At 40.6% G+C, this 24,552-nt stretch overlaps 1 protein-coding gene across 1 annotated transcript in view; it reads left to right on the top strand.

The window, feature by feature from the left end:
* Positions 1 to 19,378, top strand: part of tnpo3 (transportin 3) — a 60,322-nt gene extending 40,944 nt beyond the window's left edge. Inside the window, exons 20-23 of the mRNA XM_063072961.1 lie at positions 534 to 701; positions 2,443 to 2,555; positions 15,240 to 15,338; positions 17,315 to 19,378. Coding sequence (XP_062929031.1) covers positions 534 to 701; positions 2,443 to 2,555; positions 15,240 to 15,300 — 342 coding nt within the window. The 3' untranslated portion in view covers positions 15,301 to 15,338; positions 17,315 to 19,378. The remainder of the gene's footprint in view (positions 1 to 533; positions 702 to 2,442; positions 2,556 to 15,239; positions 15,339 to 17,314) is intronic.
* The last annotated feature ends 5,174 nt before the right edge of the window (positions 19,379 to 24,552 follow it).

The following is a 24,552-nucleotide window of genomic DNA, read 5'->3' as shown; positions in this document are numbered from 1 at the left end:
TCATCCCCAGAACTAGTTCTTGACTAGATGACCCTTTCTTAATATTTGTTTACCATTAGCCAGTTCCATCATGAGCACTAACCTCTGTAGTGACCAGGCCGTCCTCAAGGAGCAGTGCCTCAGAAATGTGGTGTCCATCATGCCCCACCACCCAGGACATGTCCTCTTCTCTTTGCTACCAGCAGGGAGGTGGTACAGAAGCCTGAAGGCATACACTCAACGATTCAGGAACAGCTTCTCTCCCTCTGCCATTCGATTTCTGAATGGACTTTGAATCCGTGAACACTACCTCACTACATTATTTTAATTTCCTGCTTTTTTTCTCTGTTGTCAATGTATTGCATTGTACTGCTGCTGCAAAGTTAACAAATATCAAGACATATGCTGATGATATTAAACCTGATTCTGTAATATAGAATTCACGCCCAGAAGTAAATTTCCTAATTTTAAGAGTTTGCAGATACGACCACAGCTGTATAATAACCTCACTTTGGTGGCAGAACAAAATTAAGTAATCAGTCCTGTTTCCACAGCACGAGGATGATTTTGAACTGCGAGAGGCTTTGATCAAGCAAGTGCTGGCCCAGCACGGACAGCAACTGGTCAATCAGCTTCTTCAAGCTGTGTGCTTCTGCCTGCCCCCATATACCCTACCAGATCTAGCGGAGGTTATGTGGGAAATAATGCAGATTGACAGAGCGGTAAGGTTCCACTGACATTTACTGACTATTCCACTGACTATTAAACTGACATAGGAATGGAGGGGTTGCACAGGGCAGCCATGGTGTGGGTGATGGTGGGCAACTTCTTCCATTTCACTTCCCTCCCTTTAGGTAACCATCAAGTAAGATTGCATCGTCTCAGAATTTACAGCACAGAATGAAGCCATTTGACTACTACCATACAATTAGTCTCACTTTTGGCTTTTCCCTGCCTATATTTTGGCAATTTTTAAATTTTCTCCTGTCATGTATTCAGTTCCCTTTTCCAAGTTACTATTGCATCTGCCTCCACCATCTATGCAGACAGTGCACTCTAAATAAGAGCAGTTCACTAAATTTAAAAACTTTCTCCTAACATTTAAAATTACTTTAAATCTATCCCTGGATACTAAGCATCTTTCTTCTTCCTCTTATGCTAGAGTATGATCCTAGCTTCTCTGTTCTCTTCATACAAACAGGTACTTGCTGAATTGGGTAGCTTTGCATAATTGTCCAGTTCCTGCTGGATAGTTCAGCTTTTCAAGCAGACCACATGTGGTCTGCCAAAGAGATTTTTCATTCCAACTCACTAAGTAATGGAGTGGCTTTTCTGGGCTCGGTATGGTTTTAGGGACAAATTTGTAATTCAAGTGTTTGCATTGGAAGAAGAACCAAGCTTCAGCACAACTAAGATATCTGTTTTGTCATATAGCACCCGGGTTTGACAACCGGGGTTCAATCTGACTTCGGGGTGCTGTCTTAGTGGAGTTTGTACATACTCCCAAATGCTCTGGTCTTCGAAAACACAAAAAATTGGTAGCAATTAGCTGACTACTGTAAATTGCCACTCATGTAGATAGGCAGCAGGAGAGTTGGTGGGGTATGTGATTGGATTAGAGTGGGGGGGTTCCCAACCTTTTTTATGCTGTGGACCAATACCATTTAAGCAAGGGGTCTGTGGACCCCAGGTTGAGGGATTTAAGTGGGGAAAAGGACTGATGAGAAAGTTGGCTCAGTGGCCTCCTTGTATCATCAGAATGTGAGGTATGAGAAATGTATCGTCTTGTAATTCTGGAGGTGTTGGGCCAGTCAAGTTAAACATTAAACTCTTCCCTGTTCACTGTTAAGTGTTTGGAGCTTTCCAGGTTATCGGTCATATTAGTTTAATGATACTTCGAAGAAATTATACCAAAAGACTCGAAGTGCATGTATACACAAGAGACCACAGTTGTTGCAATCTGGAGCGAGGAAATAAAACCAATTCAGTAGGTGAAGCAGCATCGTGACTGAGAGTAGAATGGGGTTCCATTTGCAACCTGTCTCTCCTTTATGGTTCTTGTTATCACCTTCATTACTTATCAGTTTCTAGCATTTGTGATCATCACCTTTCAGTAGCTGTCTCCACCTTCACCTTCTCCCCCCACTTGGCTCCACCTGCCTTTTTCCACATCCATCGGAAAGTTTTTAATTTATTACTAAAGTATTGCATCTGGGTTTGTAAAGAATAATAGCATTTTGCCTTTCCACTTGTCAATGTGTTAGTGGTTTAGAGGGTTAGGGTTGCACTTGGGCAAACACAAGTTGATGGTGTTCATTATCACTCTGGACCCTGGGGAATCTTTTTAAACTTAAACTATCCTCCCTGTCTCTTAAAATTTAGAAAATATGTTAATCATATTCACTCCATAACTTTGCTGTATTTTTGCAGTTCCATAAACTGAACAATTTTTGCTTCCTCCAGACATTTTGCAGATGGTTAGAAGCTTCACTCAAGTCATTACCTAAGGAGACAGCAGGGGGTGCTGTCACGGTTACACACAAGCAGCTGACGGACTTCCATAAGCAAGTCACGAGGTGAGAGCGATGTAGGTGCAGCTGCTCAGTGGGCCTGCTAAGCCAAAAATGTCACAAAATACAAGGTTCATTTTACATCCTTGACTATCCCATTAAATTTTATAGTCAGTGAATTACTTGAAATTGATGTAGTATAGGTGCTGTTTATTGTATGACATTGCATCACCAATACTACAAACTGCAATGTCTTTCTTTTTACACAACTGGGGTTATATGCCTGGATTTAAAAGATTTTAAGGGGTGATTTTTGTCAGCATTTTCAACATCAAGGGAACTGAGGGGGAAAAGAGAGACAGGTGACATAAACTAGTTAAGAAGATTCTGTTTGATTTGAACTCTTGTTTGCAATTAGCAGCTAATTGTCCTTTAATGGTTAAATTGATTATTTGTATTTTTAAAAAGCCATCAAGAGCTGTGAGACAAGTTGGACCCATATATCTACCGTGAGCCCATTTAGATAATAAATTAACTTGACGGGGTTCTTTCTTATTGCACATTTCTCTGACATAGTGTTAGGGCACAATATTCCCCAGAAATGCTGAGTTTTTCAGTAATTCAGCTTAGTGGTAGCTTTAATGCATCTCAGCCAACCAATTTGCTTTTCATGCGATTCGCCCTGATGCATGGTAAAATAACAGAGTGGTGCTTGAAAATTTACACTGAACTTCCAGAACTTTCCCGTCTTGTAATGTAGACTAACCTGTTTTTGTTGAACATTTGAAGAAAGAGAACCTGGTTAAAAGGAAGGAAATCATTCAATACTGGAAATCTGAAACATGATCAGACTTGCTTGAGAGCTGAATATTAAGAGTGGAAGCTGGTTGTGAAGTCTGTACATAGGGAGAGTTGCTGATTCTGTGCAGGTTATGACTCGAATGAATGATGTTTCCAACGCTTGAGCTTGCACAATATGAAGTCAGCAATGGCTTGAAATCTCATGAGTGTTAGAAGTCTGTTCAGATTTTAAACAAAACACAGATGATAGCAAATCCAAACCTGACCCCTATCCAAGGTATTGGGCTTTTCCTATCTAAGCCAACCTGACCGTTGCCAAAGACGATGTTGGAATGCACTACATGCCCTTTTAAATCAGCATTACGTCAGTTTATAAAACTTTCTCTCCATGCAAGTGCATTTCTTCCCCCTTCAGACAAGTTTTATTAGCTGTTCACCCTGTAGCCTTCCCGAGTCTTCAGTCACACACCTACACTCTTCAGCAGCAGTTCTTCTCAGTACCGGCTAGAAATGCCCACAGGCAGCAGCGATGCTCCCTGAGGGAGCACCTCACGATAATGGGGTGTCCTTGGTGCCAAACCTCCCTCACTGCCTCGGGAAGCTTATCACGGAGTAAAGTGTGTGAGCGCATCAGTTAGCACAATGCTATTGCAGCTCAGGGTGTTGGAGATTGGAGTTCAGTCCTCTGTAAGGAGTCTTTACATGCTTCCTTTGGAATGTGGGGGTTTTCTGTGCGTGCTCTGGTTTCCTCCCATAGTCATGAGGGGTACTGAGTAGGTTAATTGGTCAAGGGTTGCTGGGCTGCGTAGCTCAAAGGGTTAGAAGAGCCTGTTGCAAGTTGTATCTCTAACAGTCCACACTTGGTTAAAACAAAGAGTCATCATGAGACAGGAATAGAAAATGTTCATAATGCATGGCAGGTCAGGCTCTATTCTGTAGAGGAAAAACTGATTTCTTGCATGTCTGCTGTCTAGGAAATACTTTTAACATTTTCTATTTTTATTTCTGCAATTGTTCACTTTTGGAATCATGGAGACTTCAGTAGAGTATTTATTTAGTTCAACCTAACTCTTAAGAACCTATACTTTTGTCCCCAAGCCATTTCAAGTCTGAACAGATCCTTGGCTTGGATCAGGTATCCAGGTTCCATTCTGTTTTGAAACAACTTCCAAGTCACTCAAATCTAAACTGTGGTTAAAGAGTTTTAAGCAAAGTGTCCGAAGTGGAGATTCTAATATTGTCCTTCCTGGAACCTCTTTTTGTTATCTGACATTTCACCATGATGAAGTTCTGCCGTTGCTTAACGTGCACAGAGAGTATAGGTTGTGGACAGGAGCCCTGGGTGTGGGGGTGGTCGGCATACTGATCACAGTTCAAAAACTCCAGCTGATCTGTTGTTTCTCCCACTTGCTGTTTGACCACCACAACTTGGGAAGGAGGCCGTTAACCTCATCATGCATTGCTGCTTCATCCCAAAACAAAATGGTATCATTGTTTTAAAAAAGATAATGTGAATCGTTTCCTCTTGGTCTATTTTTTTTCTTTCTCTTTAGCAATAGCCAAAAATGGTAGTAACTGTGCTCTGATATTACCTCATTTTATATGAGTTTGTGTTTAAACTTAATTTCTCAGGTTTATCCACTTGCTGTATTAAACAAAACAAGACCTCACTTGTGCTGCATGAGCTCTTGCAAAAAGTCAATTCCTTCTTTTCTTCTTTAGCACGCTGAGATTTTCTGTACAGTATACTTAGTTTTGTGATTGGATTATTTTTATGATTTTTGGATCACTTTATGGACATCCAATCAATTCGTGTTTATAACCTATTTGCGTGTTTGTATTTATTGTTCTTTTGTTATTATTGTGTTTCTTATTATGTTTATTTTGGTGCTGCCTCAGATCCAGAGTAACAGTGACTTAATTCTCCTTAACGCTGGCGTACTGGAAATGACATTAAACAATCATGAATTTATCCTTGAATTTTGTGACTGGAAGTGTAAGACTTTCTATTCCTGGCCATTGAACGTAAGGTGCAGCTCGGTGACCTTCGACTCATACGGGAGAATGAGGAGGTGATAGACAGAAGCTACAGGGAGGCAGTCACCCCTAGGTTGCAGAAGACAGGTATATGGGCGGCTGTCAGGAGAAGGAGGGACAAACCACAGCCGGTGCCGAGTACACCTGAGGTCATTCCCTTGAATAATAATATAACTTTAGATATTATTGAGGAGGATAACCTACCGGGGGGAGCCACAATGATCGGGTTTCTGGCACTGAGTCTGGTGCTGTGGCCAGAAGAGCAGAGAGGTGAGGAGGACTGCAGTGTTCATAGGAGATTCCTCAGACAGACGAACAGAGATGAGGTTCTGTGGCGCAATAGAGACACTCGGATGGTATGTTGCCTTCCTGGTGCCAGCATCAGGGATGTCTCGGGTCGTGTCCATGGCATTATCAAGGGTGAGGGTGAGCAGCCAGAAGTCTTGGTACATATTGGCACCAATGATCTAGTTAGACAAGGTGAGGAGGTCCTGAAGAGAGATTTTAGGGAGCTAAATAGAAAAATCTTCTGAGAAACAGGACCTCTGGGGTAGTAGTAATCTCTGGATTGCCGCCTGTACCACATGCCAGTGAGGGTAAAAATAAGATGATTGGCAGGTAAATACATAGCTAGGGAACTGGTCACAGGGGTTCAGATTTATGGATCATTATGATCTCTTCTGGGGAAGATACGATATATCCAAAAGGGATAGTTTACACCTGAACCTAAGAGGGTTCAATATCCTCGTGGGCAGGTTGGCTAGAGTTCGGGTGGGTTTAAACTAACTTGCTGCAAGCTTGAGTGTTCGGTGGAGGGCACTGATGCTTTTTTGCTGGTGGGGGTGGGGAGGGATCGTTGTCTTGCTGTTGCTTGTGCGTGGGAGGGAGGAGCTGGGGGATTGGGGTTCTAACATTTTAACTGTCATTCACCTTTGGGGCACTCCTGTTTTCGTGGATGTTTGCGAAGAAAAAGAATTTCAGGATGTATACATTTCTACATATTGTATACATTTCTCTGACATTAAATGTACCTATTGAAACTTGGCAGGGGAATGGGAACTAATGTGATAGTGCTGAGGATGATGTAGTTGCATTACAAACAGAGGCAATGTGCAGTGAGACTCCTAGCAAGGAGAAGCTGATAATAGGGCAGAATTACAGTCAACAGGATGAGCCACAATGCAAAAGATGGACAAAATCAAAAAGGGTAATACAGGTCTAAAAATGTTATATCTGAATGCATGCAATATATGGAATAAGGTCGATGAACTTGTAGCACAGTTACAGATTGGCAAGCATGATGTAGGCATTGAATCATGGCTGAAAGAAGATTATAGCTGGGAGATCAATGTTCAGGGATGTACGTTGTATCGAAACGATAGGCAGCAAGGTAGTGCAGCGCTGCTGTTTTAAAAAAGAAAATTGAAATCATTAGAAAGAGGTGACATAGAGTGGGAAGCAGTTGAATTGTGGATAGATCTAAGGAACTGCAAGGGTAAAAAGACACAGATGGGAGTTTTATACAGACCCTCAAACAGTAGTAAGGATGTGGCCTGCAAATTACAATGGGAGATAGAAAATGTATGCCAAAAGGGCAGTGTTACAATAGTCACACACACAAAAGTTGCTGGTGAACGCAGCAGGCCAGGCAGCATCTCTAGGAAGAGGTACAGTCAACGTTTCAGGCTGAGACCCTTCGTCAGGACTAACTGAAAGAAGAGCTAGTAAGAGATTTGAGTTGGAGGGGGGGAGAGATCCGAAATGATAAGAGAAGACAGGAGGGGGAGCGATGGAGCCAAGAGCTGGACAGTTGATTGGCAAAAAGGATGTTTAAGGATCATGGGACAGGAGGCCTAGAGAGAAAGAAAAGGGGGAGGGGGGAAGCCCAGAGGATGGGCAAGGGGTATAGTGAGAGGGACAGATGGAGAAAAAGGAGAGAGAGAGAGAGAAAAAAAAAGAATGTGTGCATGTAAATAAATAATGGATGGGGTACGAGGGGGAGCATAAGTTTGTGAAGTCAATGTTCATGCCATCAGGTTGGAGGCTACCCAGACAGAATGTAAGGTGTTGTTCCTCCATCCCTCCCCCTCCTGTCTTCTCCTATCATTTCGGATCTCCCCCCCCCCTTGCTTTTTTTTTAAGTAAGCATAAACTTGTTGTTTATTGTATTTGTAATTTCTCTTTCTTTTTAAATCTTTTTATTGAATAAGTATACAAAAAGGTAAGCCATATAAGCATTAATACACTGTTAGAATATAATCAAATTACAGAAGATATTAATACAAAAAAATACTACAAACAATGTAATTTAAACATAACATACCAAGGTAACATAATAGTATACTAATTTTTATATATATATCAATAGAGAAAAGGAAAAAAAAAAACCCCAAAAAAACCCCACCGTGCAACTAACTAAAAGCAAAGCAAAGCAATGGGCTAACTTGAAACCAAACAGAGTTAAAAAAACTTAAAATCACATCCTCAATCCCGACCTCCATTAAAAACAGTAAAAAAAACAAGAAGGGTATATATTACATTAAATGAAAATATTGAATAAAAGATCTCCAGGTCTGTTCAAATTTAAATGAGGAGTCATAAAGATTGCTTCTAATTTTCTCCAAATTCAAGCATAATATCGTCTGAGAAAACCAAAAAAAGGTAGATGGAGCATTGAGCTCTTTCCAATGTTGTAAGATACATCTTTTCGCCATTAAAGTAAGAAATGCAATCATTCTACGGGCTGAAGGGGAAAGATTACTGGAAATTTTAGGTAGTCCAAAGATAGCAGTAATAGAGTGAGGAGAGATATCTATATTCAATACCTTGGAGATAATATTAAAAATGTCTCTCCAAAAAGTTTCCAGAGTAGGGCAAGACCAAAACATATGAGTTAAAGAGGCTATCTGCCCCGGACATCTATCACAAAAAGGATTAATATGAAAATAAAAGCGCGCTAATTTATCTTTGGACATATGTGCTCTATGAACAACTTTAAATTGAATTAGGGAATGTTTAGCACAGATAGAGGAAGTATTGACAAATTGTAAAATCTGCCCCCAGTCATCCACAGAAATGATAAACCCCAATTCCTGTTCCCAATCTACCCTAATCTTATCAAATGGAGCTTTCCTAAGTTTCATAATAATATTATAAATCATAGCCGATGCACCTTTCTGACATGGATTAAGGTTAATTATAGTATCTAAAATGTATGTAGGAGGAAACATTGGAAAGGAAGAAAGTATAGTACTTAGGAAATTTCTAACTTGTAGATATCTAAAAAAATGTATTCTTGATAAGTTATATTTATTAGATAATTGTTCAAAAGACATAAGGGAACCATCTAAAAATAAATCCAAAAACCGTGAAATACCCTTAGTCTTCCAAATTTGAAAAGCACGATCCGTAAAAGAGGGAGGAAAAAATATGTTACCTAAAATAGGAATCGCTAACCCAAATTGATTAAGATCAAAAAATTTTCTGAATTGAAACCAAATACGTAAGGTATATTTAACTATCGGGTTAGACACCTGTTTAAGGCGTTTCAAATCAAAAGGAAGAGAGGAACCTAAAATACAGCCAAGTGTATAACCCTGAACAGATTGTAATTCCAATGCTACCCATTTAGGAATGGATAGTATATCCTGGTCAAGTAACCAGAATTTCATATGTCGAATATTAATCGCCCAATAATAAAATCTAAAGTTAGGTAATGCTAAGCCTCCATCTCTCCTGGCTTTCTGTAAATGTATTTTACCCAGTCTCGGGTTTTTATTTTGCCAAATAAATGAAGAAATTTTAGAGTCGACTTTGTCAAAAAAAGATTTTGGAACAAAGATTGGTAATGCCTGAAATATATATAAAAATTTTGGCAAAAAAAGCATCTTAACTGCATTAATATGACCAATCAAAGTTAAATATAAAGGAAACCATTTAGATGAAAGTTGAATAATATGGTCTATTAATGGTAAAAAGTTAATCTTAAATAAATCTTTGTATTTACAAGTAATTTTAATCCCAAGATATGAAAAATAATTATTAATCAATTTAAATGGAAAGTTATGATGTAAGGGAAGTTGCTTATTAATCGGGAAAAGTTCACTCTTACTAAGATTTAATTTATAACCTGAAAAAAGACCAAATTGTGCTAATAGCTCTAAAACAGCTGGGATGGATTTTGGGGATTAGAGATATATAAAAGTAAGTCATCAGCATAGAGTGATATTTTATGGGACTTTAAGCCCCGAGTTATCCCAGTAATATTTGGAGATTCTCGAATGGCAATTGCAAGAGGTTCTAATGCAATATCAAATAATAAAGGACTAAGAGGACAACCTTGTCGAGTACCTCAAAAAAGAGGGAAAAGAGGTGAACTTAAAGAGTTAGTATGGACCGAGGCTATAGGAGAATGATATAACAGTTTAATCCAGGATATAAATTTCGAGCTAAAATTAAACATTTCAAGCACCTTAAATAAATAAGGCCATTCTACTCTATCAAAAGCTTTCTCAGCATCTAAAGAGATAACACACTCAGGAACATTTTGTGAGGGAGTATAAACAATATTTAACAGTGTGCGAATATTATAAAAAGAGTAACGACCTTTAATAAAACCCGTTTGGTCTTCCGAAATAATAGAAGGAAGTACTTTTTCTAATCTATTTGCTAATAACTTAGAAAAAACTTTAGAATCAACATTTAATAAAGATATTGGTCTATAAGATGCACATTGAGCAGGATCTTTATCCTACTTTTATATTAGAGAAATTGACGCTCTATTGAAAGATTCAGGAAGTTTACCAAGTTTTAATGAAGCCTCAAAAACCCTGCAGAACCAAGGGATTAATGAAGGAGCGAAACATTTATAAAATTCTACGGTAAACCCATCAGGGCCAGGAGCTTTCCCCAAATTCATAGAGAAAATAACGTTCTTAATCTCATCCGTGGTAATGGGAGTATCTAACATAGAAGACATATCCTGCGAAATCTCAGGGAAGTCTAGATTATCTAAAAAATCATTCATATATTTAGAATCTCGAGGAGACTCTGATTGATATAAGGAAGAATAAAAATCACAGAAGGTTTGATTAATCCCCACATGATCAAGTATCAGTCGGTCATTTTGGTTATAAATCTGATTAATTTGAGATTTAGCATAATTAGACTTCAGTTGATTAGCCAACAGTTTGCCAATTTTGTCACTGTGTACATAAAATTCACTTCTTGTTTTCTTTAATTTGTTTACAATCGAGGACGAAAGTAATAAACTGTGTTCCATTTGAAGTTCAGTTCTTTGTTTATATAACTCCTCAGAAGGAGCTATAACATATTTCTTATCAATTTCCTTAATCTTGTCCACAATTACCAACTCCTCCTGCTTCAGCTTCTTCCTCAAAGCAGCAGAATACGAGATAATCTGACCACGAATATAAGCTTTAAAAGTATCCCAAAGAATGTTCACAGAAATATCCTCCGTATAGTTAATTGTAAAAAAAAGATCAATCTGTTCATTCATAAAGTTAACAAAGTCCTGAGTCCTGAAGCAACAGCGAATTAAAACGCCATTGTCTATTATTTTGTATATTGGCCAGAATTTTAATAGAAAGCTTAAGTGGAGCATGATCCGAAATGGTTATAGAATCATAATCACATTTAATCACTGAAGAAATAAGACGAGAATCAATAAAGAAATAATCAATTCTTGAATAGGAATGGTGAACATGTGAAAAAAAAGAAAAATCTTTTTCCTGAGGATGCAAAAAACGCCAAATGTCCGTCGACCCAGAATCGGAAAGGAATGAATTAATCAAAGTTGCAGATTTATTAGGTAAGGTCCGTAGAGGAGCCGAACGGTCCAAAGCTGGAGATAAACAGGTATTAAGATCTCCGCCCCAGATCAATGAAAACTCATTCAAATTCGGGGACTGATTAAATAATGATTTATAAAATTCCGGACAGTCCATATTAGGAGCATAGACATTAATCAAAACTACCTTTTTATTAAATAGTAGACCACTAACCAATAGAAATCTACCATTCGGATCAGAAATAATATCATGTTGCATAAAAGTAACTGAGGAGTCTATAAAAATAGAGACGCCTTGAATCTTAGCATTGGAGTTCGAATGAAACTGTTGTTCCTTCCAGAATTTAAAAGAACGTAGTCTGTCCCCCCTCCGCACATGGGTCTCTTGTAAAAATAAAATTTGTGCTTTAAGTCTCTGGAACACTTTAAAAACTTTTTTCCTTTTAATAGGATGATTAAGACCATTAGTATTCCAGGAGAACCCCCTCCCACTTTCAAATCTCTTACTAGCTCTTCTTTCAGTTAGTCCTGACGAAGGGTCTCGGCCCGACACGTCGACTGTACTTCTTCCTAGAGTTGCTGCCTGGCCTGCTGCGTTCACCAGTGAACTTTTATGTGTGTTGCTTGAAATTCCAGCATCTGCAGATTTCCTCGTGTTTGCGATGTTACAATAGTCATGGGGGGGGCTTCAATATGTAGGTAGTTTGGGAAAATTGGATTGGTGCTGGTTTACTGGAGGGGGAATTTCTAGAGTGCCTATGAGATGGCTTTTTAGAGCAGCTGCTGGTTGAGCTCATTAGAGGATTAGCTATTCTAGATTGGGTGTTGTGCAGTGAACCAGGATTGATTCGAGAGCTTAAGGTAAAAGAACCCTTAAGGGAAAGTGATCATAATATAACTGAATTCACTCTGAAATTTGAAAAAGAGAAGCTAAAGGCAGATGTATCAGTATTACAGTGGCGTAAAGGGAATTATAGAGGCATGAGGGAGGAGTTGGCCAGAATTGATTGGAAAAGGACACTGGCAGGGATGATGGCAGAGCAGCAATGGCTGGAATTTCTGGAAGCAATTCAGAAGGCTCAGGATATATACATCTCATAGGGGAAGAAGTATTCTAAAGGCAAGATAACACAACCATAGCTAACAAGGGTAGTTGAAGCTAACATAAAAGTCAAAGAGGGTGAACAATAGAGCAAAAATTAGTCTGACGTTAGAGGATTGGGAGGCTTTTAAATACCAACAGAAGGCAACTAAAAAAAGTCGTTTAAAAAGGTAAAGATGAACTATGAAAGTAAGCCAGCCAATAATATTAAAGAGGATACCAAAGTTTCTTCAGATACCTAAACTGTAAAAGAGAGGCGAGTGTGGATGTCAGACTACTGGAAAAACAATGCTGGAGAGGTAGTAATGGGGGACAATGAAATAGTGAATGAACTGAATAAATATTTTGCATCAGTCTTCACTGTACAGTGTACTAGCAGTATGGTGGAAGTTCCAGGTGTCAGGGGTCATGATGTGTGTGAAGGTACCATTACTAGGGAGAAGGTTCTTGGGAAACTGAAAGGTCTGAAGGTAGATAAGTCATCTGGATCAGATAGTTTACACCCCAGGGTTCTAAAAGAGTTGACTGAAGAGATTGTGGAGGCATTAGTAATGATCTTTCCAGAATCAGTAGATTCTGGAAGACTGGAAAATTGCAAATGTCACTCCACTCTTCAAGAAGGGAGAGAGGCAGAAGAAAGGAAACTATAGTCCAGTTAGTCAGACCTCAGTAGTTGGGAAGATGTTGGAGTCGATTATTAAGGATGTGGTTTTGGGGTTCTTGGAGGCATATAGTAAATAGGCCCTAGTCAGCATGGTTTCCTCAAGGGAAAATCTTCCCTTACAAATCTGTTGGAATTCTTTGAATGAATAACAAGCAGGAGAGACAAAGGAGAATCAATTGATGTTGTGTACGTGGATTTTCAGAAGGCCTTTGATAAGATGCCACATATGAGACTGGTTAACAAGCTAGGAGCCTGTGGTATTACAGGAAGGATTCTAGCATGGATAAAGCAGTGGCTGATTGTCAGGAGGCAAAGAGTGGGAATAAAGGGAGCCTTTTCTAGTTGGCTGCTGGTGACTAGTGGTATTCCACAGGGGTCTGTGTTGGGACCATTTTCTTCTTATGTTATATGCCACTGATTTGGGTGATGGAATAGATGGCTTTGTTGCAAAGTGTGCAGACGATACAAAGGTAGGTGGAGGCGCAGGTAAGTTTGAGGAAATAGGCTACAGAAGGACTTAGACAGATTAGGAGAATGGGCAAAGAAATAGCAGATGGAATACAGTGTCGGGAAGTGTATGGTCATACACTTTGGTAGAAGTGAAAGGGTTGACTATTTTCTAAATGGAGAGAAACTACTAAAATCTGAGACGCAAATGGATTTGGAGTCCTGCTGCAGGATTCCTTGAAGGTTAATTTGCCAGTTGAGTCTGTGACAAGGAAGGCAAATGAATTTTACTTTGTATTTTTGTACTTTGTACATATATCTACAGATATGCCCATGATTCTCCTTTCATTTTCCTAAAGGAGTCAATTAACCTGCCAATTGGCATGTTTTTGGAATGTGGGAAAAACCAGGTCACCATAGGGAGAATTGCACACTCCACACAGAAACAGACACCGATACACACACCACCAGAGTTCAGGGTTGCACCCAGGTGGCTGGAGGTGTGAGACAGCTGAACAACCTGCACTTAGTTAATGTCAGTCCATTTGTAGCTGGAGTTGGTCTTTTGCATAAGGAGGCCTGAATTAGCCAGCACTATTAATCCCTGCTGAAGTGTACATGTGTGTGCAGAGTCAGATTCTGATGGGCTGCCATCTCTTGTAAATGAAGAGTGGCTGTAAGGCATTTAAAATCCCCCAGTTCCCAGCAAGCGGCAACACAGACACTGGAGGGGTGGCATGGTAGCACGCTTTATAGTGCCAGCAATCACTGGGGTTCAATTCCTGCTGCTGTCTGTAAGCAATTTGTACGTTTTTCTGTGACCATGTGGGTTTCCTCCAGATGCCTTACTTTCCTCCAAAGATGTAATGTTAAGGTTAGTGAGTTGTGGGCATGCTATATTGGCGCAGGAGGTTTGGTGACACTCGTAGGTTGTCTTTAGCACAATCTTTGCTGATTTAATACATTTCACTACATGTTTCGATGTACATGTGCAAATAAAGATAAACTTATCTTTACAAATAAAATTGGGAGTTTGTTCAGCAAGGATTTACAAAGAGCACGACACAGGATTAAAAAAGCTGCAGAAAGTTGTAAACTCAGCCAGCTCCTTCTTGGGCACTAGCCTTCCAAGCATCCAGGACACCTTCATAAGGTGATGCCTCAAAAAGGCAGCATCCATCATTAAGGACCCCAGTCACCAAGGACATGCCCTCTTCTCATCGTTCCCATCCAGGAGGAGATACAGGAGCCTAAAGATACACACTTAGTGTAATGGGAACAGCTTCTTCCATTCTGCCATCAGATTTCTGAATGGACAATGAATCTATGAACACCACCTCAGTATTTTTCTCGCTCTTTTTGCACTACTTATTTAATGTAATTTTCTTTTTTATATTTACTTTTTGTAATTTATAGCTTATATTATTGTGTATTGCAATGTACTCCTGCTGCAAAACAACAAATTTCATGACATACGCTGATGATATTAAACCTGATTGAGATTCTGAAATGGTTCTTGTTTGTTAAGTGAACACAATAATCTGCTTAGGTAGTGGACAGTGAGCAGTTGATCCCTATTAAGAGTTCGTCCCTGGAAATTTTTTTCACCTGAAAAGACAGACATTAGATGCATGCTTTTACTGGCTGTTATTCAAGGTGGAAGAATACCTTTGACACACTTTCATACAACTTTGTGTATTTGTTACCAAATTTATATTTTACTTGAATTTCAACAGTCTCTGAGGTGCAGTATGTTCATTCATTGTGCGAGATTGGATAAAAGGAACATTAATCCAAAGGACCATGTTGCTTTGGTCTAGGGTGTGGAAATTTGATTGATTTGACCCAGTGCTCTGACACTTTTTAATGCATTACTTGCACCTCTTGCAGTGCTGATGAATGCAAAAAGGTTTGCTGGGCTTTGAGAGATTTCACACGCCTCTTCCGATAGCTGTGTTCATAAATCCATGACTTGCATCAGTCTCCCAGGTAAGGACTGCCTCATTATCTACAAATGCTTGGAATCAACTAGAGCAGGGGTTCCTAACATTTTTATGCCAAGAGCTGATGCTGTTAATCAAGGGCTCTGTAGACCCTGGTTGGGAACTCCTGAACTAGAAGTGTCTTGTAAAACTGTATAATTGAAGGTCTAGTAAAATGTGTTTCTCTGTTTCAGGAGTATGGGGTTAGTTCTCTAATTTGGCCCTCTGTTTCTCATAAAAATAAACTAGTCCATGTGTTCAACATACTGAATTTACCAAATGTGAGCACTGGATTGGGGTTGTGGTATGACATTGGAATGGGGTGGGGGAGCCTAGACTGAAGATGCAGGAGAGGGTAACTGGGTTTGTGCAATGCGCTTCCCCTCTTTGCTGTTTGAAACTATAATGCCTTTCGTATTTAATTTGCTTCTTCCTCTCTTCCTTCCTCTTCACTGACCTATTGAAAGTGTCACATGCTATTCATGTTCAACGTCCAAGTGCACACTATATCTTGTTGAGGTTTACGAGATTGCCTGCAAGAACGGGCTTTGCTAAGTGGTGTTTCACTTCAGAACTTGTCAGCATGTTGACCAGTAGGACTGGACCATTTGTGTCATTTTTGTTAGAGTAGTGAAAAGTGGATTTGGAATGTTGTGTAGCTGAGACTTCGAGTGTAGGACTTGAGATGTCATGATGAAATTGTAAAAGACATTTGTTAGGACTGCACTTTTCCCAAGGCAGGGGAATTTAGAACTGGAGGGCATTGGTTTAAGATGAGAGGAAAGGAATTCAAAGGTGAAATGAGGGGTAGGTTTTTCTAAATTTCTGGAAATTGCTGCTGGACAAAGTGGCTGATGCAGATACAGTTACAATATTTAAAAAGTGTTTTGGATAGGAAAGGCATAAGCAATCCAGGCCCAATGAGGCATCATGGAGCAGGTGGGCCAAAGAGATCTGTTTCTGCACTGTTCAGCACATTCACTACAGACCAATGGAATGTGGAATTTTAAAAAGGGAGAAAGCAGTAACCCATAATGATATGCCTGTCAAGTTAACCCTGGTGGTAGGAAAAATATTAGAAGAATTCTAAGTAATGCTATTTCATATGATTTAGAAAATTGAGGTGTACAGTTTTGGTTTAAGATTATGGATGTTCTTGATGACAATTTACTGTTTTTGAAGAAGTGCCAAGAAATATAGGCATTGTATGTTGGAATTCAGTGACACTTTTGACGTGATTTTACATCAGAAAAGAGCCATGGAATCCAAAGAAAGTGGTCGTTAGCTCTGAAGTTGGCTGGATGACAGCAAGTATGAAATAGTGTTGGCTACATTTTACTGTTAGGCCTTGTATCTTTGGTTTCCAGAAGTAGGCTGCCTCTAGGCTGGCACAAATGACCCAGTACCAAATGTCCATCCAGTACCAAGAATGTCTTTTCACCAAGTTAGTATGGAGGAATTCAATAACTTTGTCAGACTGAAAGAATTTGAATTTGTTTTATTGGGGAAGGTACAGGAAAGCGTAGTCTACTCAAATGTTAGAGGAATACCATCTTGCTCCCCTGTTGCCCTTTCTCCTCTCAGACTAACCTCCTGTCACACCATCTGTGACCTTGTCCTGGAGAAAATTTCAATGTTTTTGTTGTGACTGAAAGCTATCTACTGGTGATCCCTTCTCACTCCCCATCCCACCCAAAGCCAGGCCTCTCAGTATTTGGTGCTTTCCATTTCCTCACCCTCTGTTACTAGTATTTTGAGGAGTGATTTGCAAACACGTTCTTTTGAACATGTTGTTCTGTAGTGGGGCCAAATTGGGCTGTTCACAATGTCGCATTCCATCTCATGGACACATCCCCTCTAAATGTGTGGAGTTCATCTTACCCATAAACCAGCATTATTAAGTTTTTCTTTGAATTTTGTTCTCAGCAGTTTTTGTAAAATCAACCAGAAATTGTTCAAAGTGTTCACTTGTTCTTTCCACAGAGGACCGTATCTCAAACAGACAGACTGGAAATGCAAATATTAAGAAACTATCCGCCATGGCTGGGTACCAGCAAGAGCAAATAGGGCAAACAATTACAAGCAGAGGTCGGTAACCTGCGCGAGAAGTGCCAAACACCCTACTGCATAACGCCACATGGCTGGAGCTTCCCTGGCATTGTGCATCAGGGCATGCAAAGGGTTGGGGGAAGTCCAGGATTTGATTTCCCCTCCCCAGCTTCAAGATGGCCTCAACAGAGGAACAACAGCATGAATGAACGATTGCCAAATCGATGGGCAGTCGAAATTCAGTTGCTTTGAGCTTGTATGTAAAAGGGACAATCTGGAATAAACCAGCTTTTAATCCACCAGAGTTCCTTCAGGGAGGAGGTTTTGTTTTGGTTTTTGTTTGGTGGGGTGGGAAGAGGGCAGGGGAGTTTACTGTGCACAGCACAAGAGACTTTCTTAATGACTTTTAAAATGAAAATCATCTTTAGTGTTCCTGATTAACAGACAAAGGACAATATGGGCTGTGTAACTCCAGCTGTGAGACAATTTAAAAATACTGGGAAGAATGTTAGTTTTAAATGAAAACACAAAATCCAAAATTCCTAAAGTGGAGTCATGGATCTCTGGGATGTGGAGTTGTGGATTTGAGCCTAACCTTCAGCAAAATGTGGGAAGCCAGGTGGGAGTTGGGGAAAGGAGGATGTGGAGAAGTTTTACCACAATTACTTTGAAGATTGCTAACAAGACTGAACAACAGGTCAAGAGAAGCAGGGAGTGATTACATGAGTGGGCGCTGTCTGTTTTATAGCAGAGTCCTGTACTCGGACTGTGCTGTCAGACTGGCTGGGAGGGATGCAATCCCAGAGGTGGGTGAAGATTTGAGCGTGTGCAAATGCTGTTCCGTCTGGTGTTGTAGCCATCTCGAGAACAATAAAAAAAGAATAATAAATCCGTGTGTCTTCTGTTTTACGATGTAAGTTCAGAAACTCGTGGTTTGTGCAGAATTAACACCCAAGCAACTCTTTCTGTTGCTTTCTCTTAGACAGCTCAGTCTTAAATTTTGAAAACTATGTGCCTTAGCTAATTGATACGATAGTGAGTTTCACACCATTGTTTGGCTAAAGAAGTTAATCTTGTCAACATAACAAGGAGCTTCTGAGCAGAGCAGAGTTGGAAAATTAAGCAAGTATTGAGTGGCTTGTAGGATGATGATTGCACCCCTCCACCCCTCTCCATTCACTTTGAAGATAGGATCATTTTCACCACCTCTCCTAATAGCTGACTTCTTTGGAAGGGAAAGAATTGCTGTGGGGGCCTCTGCAAGGGTTTGGTTACAATTCAAAGTACTTCCTCAGGGTAGTGCGCACACGACACTCACCTGGTCATGAGAGGTGAGCAGGTGATTGACTTGGCTGTTCCACATGCTCAATCACTCCACTACTTCAAACAAGTTTCAATTGTTGTAACCAGGCTTAAACTCCATCTGCCAAATGTTTTCCCACTCTTATAATCTACCTGTATCCTTTTGCAAGTTTCTTACATCCTTACAACAGCAAGGACATGGGCACGTGGCCAAGTGGTTAACGTACTGGACTAGCTACCTGAAGGTCGTGAGTTCGAGCCCCAGCCGAGGGAACGTGTCGTGTCCTTGAGTAAGGCACGTAATCACACATTGCTCTGCGACGACACTGTTGCCAAGCTGTATGGTTCCTAATGCCCTTCCCTTGGACAACATCAGTTTCGTGGAGAGGGGAGACTTGCAGTGTGGGTCTTTCATACAATCTTGCCCAGGCCTGTGCCCTGGAGAGTGAAGTCTTTCCAGGCGCAGATCCTTGGTCTCGCAAGACAACAGCAAAGTTGACAACAAATTAATGCAACTAAAATTCGGCAGCTTCTTGAAGAGATGAATGAAAAGCTGGTGCATGAATTAATGATATATTTCAAAATTTCCTACATTCTTTCATGGTCGAAGTAGCCTGAAAAGCAGCAGATATAAGCATACTATTCAAAGAAGGTGGGGGGAGAGATAAAGAACCTTTCTCCCTACATCAGTTGTTGGGAATTTGCTGGAAGCTATCTTAAGAATGTAACACTGAGGTACTTTACGTTAATTGTACCTCATGCTTTTCTCTGGTTTTATAAAAAAAAAATAAAGTTTCACAAATCTACTATATTATTTGTGGAAGTAACTTGTGAGACAAGTTTGTTACGTATTGTCTACCTGACAAAAGTAATCCTTGTTACAGAAGATAAGGGTTAACAAGGTTGTGGGTAATCAGGATAGAGGATTGTTGATAGAAAAATTAGTAGAAATAAATGGGTTATTTTCATATTCATAGTCTTGTGTTAATAGGATGCAACAAGAATTGGCATTAGACCTATTTCCTATCATCTACAGTCTATAGTGAGTTAAACAATGGAATCAAGAATAAGGTCTTCAAGTGTGGTGCTGATACAGAACTGGGTGAGGCAAGCAGGGATGAAAATTACCAGGGGTTTGGACATGTTGAGTGGGTAAGAAAGTGGCAGATTGATTTTAAGGCACAAAATTTATTTACGTGCAATTGTTAATTTTTTAAATGGTGCAAGTCTACATGTTGGTTTACAAAGGTGCAGTATCTGATTTGTAAAAATGTAGGAAGTTGTAAGTATGACAAGTCATTCCAAAGGTAAATGACAAATTGCTTTGATTGTCAAGGGGGCTGGATTGCAAAAGTAAGAACGTCTCTACAGTTGTGTGGAGATTGATAAAGCTACATCTCGAGGTTAATGTGCACTTGCAGTATGCTGTCTACCAAAGGAAGGATATACTTGCCTTGGGGTGGTGAGCATAGATTCACTAGGATTCTTAGGATGAGGAGGCTTCCTTTGCGGAGAGGTTAAGGTTTTCTGATACTGAGGTTTAGAGTCATAGAAAAGTATAGCTCAGAAGCAGGCCCTTCAGCCCATCTAGTCCATGCCAAACCGTTCAAACTGCTGATTCCCATTAACTTGCATCAGGACCATACCCATACCATCCATGTACCTATTCAAACTTCTCTTAAATGTTGAAATTGAGCTTCTGTGCGCCACTTGTGCGGGCAGCTCATTCCACACACTCTCAACCCTCTGAGTGAAGAAGTTTCGCCTCATGTTCCCCTTAAACTTTTCACCTTTCACCCTTAACCCATGACCTCTACATGTACTCCCAATCAACCTCAATGGAAAAAGCCTGCTTGCACTTATCCTATCTCTGTCCTGCAGAATTTTATATACCTCTATCAAGTCTCACATTATTCTACGTTCCAAAGAATACAGTCCTAATCTATTCAATCTTTCCTTATAACTCGGGTCCTCCAGTCCCGGCAACATCCTTGTAAATTTTATCTGCACTCTTTCAATCTTATTTACATCTTTCCTGTCGATAAGTAACCAAAACTGCACATTATACTCCAAATTAGGCCTCACCAATGTTCCCATTTCCTGTGCTCAGTACTTTGATTTATGAAAGCCAATATGCCAAAAGCTTTCTTTGCAACTCTACCTGGGATGCTACTTTTAATGAATAATTGATCTGTATTCCCAGATCCCTTTGTTCGACTCCACTCCTCAGTGCTCTACCACTCACTATTTAAGACCCTACCAAAGTGCGATACCTCCCACTTGTCCGCATTCAATTCCGTCTGCCGTTTTTCAGCCCATTAAAGCTGCAAGCTGTGATGCCCTAATTTTTGGTGTCATCGATAAGTTCGTTGATCCAGTTTACCACATCATCCAGATCATTGGTCTAGGTGACAAACAACAACGGACCCAGCACTGTTCCCCTGGGCTCTCCACGAGTCACAGACCTCCAGTCAGAGAGGCAACCATCTACTACCTCTCTCTGGCTCCTCCCGTAAAACCAATGCCTATTCCAATTTACCATTTCCTCTTGAATGCCGAGAGATTTAACCTTCTTAAACAAAATAGCATTCTAAGGGTTTGACACATAGTTACTGAAATTTATCTTTTCAAGCTAGGAAGTTTAAAACTGCATGCCTTAATTTCAGGATGAAGGGTTGATACCACTGCGATAGAGAAATGTACCCACAATCTTGTGAACCTTGAGGATTTTCTGCCCAAAAGGACTAGATGTTCGGTCGTTAGTATTGTCCATCATAAATAGGACAGGATCCAGGATCCAAAATGAGAGCATTGAATGAACACCAATTTTGTGGTGCATTTTAGCCTTGTGCTGCTTACCTGTTTTTTGTAACCCCTTGTGAGAACTGGAAAGGTAGAGATGCAGTTAATTCAGCTTTTGGGCTTATGGCCCTGCATCAGGACTGAGGGCAATGGAAAGATTGCCAGTAATCAGCAACCTAGGTGGATGGAAACAGGCTGGGAGGTAATGGGTGGAATGAGATGGAGTGGGTGATGGCAGACAGGATAGGAGAATGAAATAAGGGGCTATTATCCTGGAAAATTAAACATTAATGCCATTAGATTGTACACTGCTTAAGTAAAAGTGTTGTTCCTCCATTCTGCATTTGGACTATTCCGTTGCTAGAGAGGCCGAGGACAGACGGGTCAGTGTGGGAATAGGAAGGAAAGTTTAATGACGTGCAAATGGAAGCACAGGATAGTCATTTATGGACAGTGCTGATGCTCTACAAAGCATTCACCTAGTCTATGCTTGTTTTCATTAATGTAGAGGTGGCCACATTGTGAGCCCCAAATGTAGTAGACCAAGTTGGAAAAAGTGCAGGTTTATCCGGGGGGGCTGTTTTGAGCTCTGGATCATTGTTAGGGAGGTGGACAGATGTGATTGCAGAGATATAAAGGGAAAGGGAGTCACAAAGTGAGTGGCCCCTACAGGAAGCAGAATGAGAGGGGATGAGGAGATGTCACTGGGAGTGGGATCAAATTGGAGCTGGTGGAAATGATGCACCATGATGTGGAAGCTGGTAAGTTGAAAGACAGGACTAATGAAACTGATTTTTCTCATGAAAGGTCAAAGCTCATGTGCAGGAAATGGAGGAAATACTTCTCTGTAAGGACTCCAACTACAGCAGAGAGGAAGCCCTGCTGTCGGAATCAGGAGGACATTTCAGAAGCTCTCAAGCTGTCTTGACTGCAGATGTGCCTCCTAACTCTAAACACAGAGAAACAGAATTCTTACAGGAGGCCAGATGAAAGGAGGTGCAACTGAGGTAGCTGTGGGAGTTGGCAGATTTATAGAAAATGTCAGTAGCAAATCTGCCTCCTGAGATGGAGACAGATATAGAAGCAGAAGTGTCAGAGCCAGCTCGTGTGAATTGAAAGGCAGGAAGAGGTGAAGGGAAGTTGGGGCCAAATCTGATGGTGCATGAATTCAGGAAGCAGTACAGATGCAATTGATGCAGTGAAGAAAATGTTGGGGTTTGTGCCAAAGGAGGTTTGGAGGAAGGGCAGTCCAATGGAGCAAACAAAAAGGCAGACGTAGCTGGGGCCTATGTGAGTGACCATGCCACACATTTGGTTTGGAGAAGTTGTTGAAGGTGAAGACAGGTTCTGCCAAATGACTGAGTGTGTTAGTGGAGGGAACTGATCGTGTTTTTGTTGAGTGGAGTGCATAAGAGGTGTCTGGTTCCTTCTCGCTTACATTCAAGATGAGGGGAGGTAGGATGGAATCTAGGATGAAGAAATGAGTTCAGTGGGGTAAGAGCAGTCAAAACCTAGCAGGGCGGTTCTGTTTATGGGTCTTGGGTCAGAGATAGAAATGGACATTGCAGGGCTTGAACAAAATCCAGGTTGGAGATCTGACGTGATGGATCTGTAATGGTGAGCTGGTGTTGTTTTCCGTGGATTTATTCAGATGTTATGATCCAGGGTAAAGTATGAGATACCAGAGAGCAAGTAGAAGTCAGTGTGCTGCACACAAACTGCTGGAGAAACTCAGCAAGTCAGGCAGCGTCTACGGAAGGAAATGAACAGTTGATATTTCAAGCCAATATTCTTCCAAAAGGATGCTTCAGTAGGACCAACCAGCGGGTAGGTCTTATACAGTGAACAGTAGGGGAGGAGTGTGATTGAACAAAGGGATCTGGGAATGCCAGTCCATATTTCATTGGAAGTGGCATCACAGGTAGGTAGGGTCATAAAGAAAGCTTTTGGCACATTGACCTTCATAAATCAAAGTATAGAGTACAGGAGATGGGATGTTGTGTTAAAGTTTTATACGATGTTGATGAGGTCTAATTTGGAGTATTACGTAGAACATAGAGAAATCTTCAGCACATTACAGATCCTTCAGCCCACAATGTTGTGCCGACCATGTAACCCACTCTAGAAGCTGCCTAGAATTTCCCTACTGCATAGCCCTCTATTTTTCTAAGCTCCATTACCTACCTAAGTATTTTAAAAGACCTTACTGTATCTGCCTCTACCACTGTCACTGGCAGTGTTGTGTGCAGTTTATGTCACCTACCTACAGAAAAGTAAATAAGGTTGAAAGAGTACAGAGAAAATTTACAAGGACATTGTTGGGACTGGAACACCTGAGTTATAAGGTAAGATTGAATAGGTTAGACTTTATTCCTTGGAACATAGAAAATTGAGAGGAGATTTGATAGAGGTATACAAAATTATGAGGCATATAGATAGGGTAAATTCAAGCTTTTTCCACTGAGGTTGGGTGGGATGTCAAGTAGAGGTCATGGGTTAAGTGTGAAAGGTGAAAGTTTTAAGGGAAACCTGAAGGGAAACTTCTTCACTCAGAGGGTCGAGTGTGGAAAGAGCTGCCAGTGTGAGTAGTGCATCGAAGCTTGATTTCAATGTTTAAGGGAAGTTTGAATAGGTACATAGATGGCAGGTTTATGGAGGATTATCCCTTACTCACTCTTCCTTCAGTTAGTCCTGACGAAGGGTCTCGGCCTGAAACGTCGACTGCACCTCTTCCTATAGATGCTGCTTGGCCTGCTGCGTTCACCAGCAACTTTGATGTATGTTGCTTGAATTTCCAGCATCTGCAGAATTCCTGTTGTTTGGGCCAAAAGGCCTGTTTCTTTTCTATGACCCTACTCGTTCTGTTAGAATTGGAAGAACTTCCCCATTAACCCCCAGAACACGCACAAAATGCTGGAGAAACTCAGCAGGTCAAGCAGCATCTGTGTCCTGATAAAAGATCTTGGCCTGAAATGTTGACTGTGTTTACCCCCCGTAGGTACTGCCTGACTTTCTGAACTCTGACAATTTATGTGTGTTATTCCATATTTCCAGCATCTACAGTCTCT

The sequence above is a fragment of the Mobula hypostoma genome, chromosome 20 (genome assembly GCF_963921235.1).
Source record: "Mobula hypostoma chromosome 20, sMobHyp1.1, whole genome shotgun sequence".
NCBI classification, from domain to species: Eukaryota; Metazoa; Chordata; class Chondrichthyes; order Myliobatiformes; family Myliobatidae; genus Mobula; species Mobula hypostoma.
This window is presented reverse-complemented; position numbering and strand designations above follow the sequence as displayed.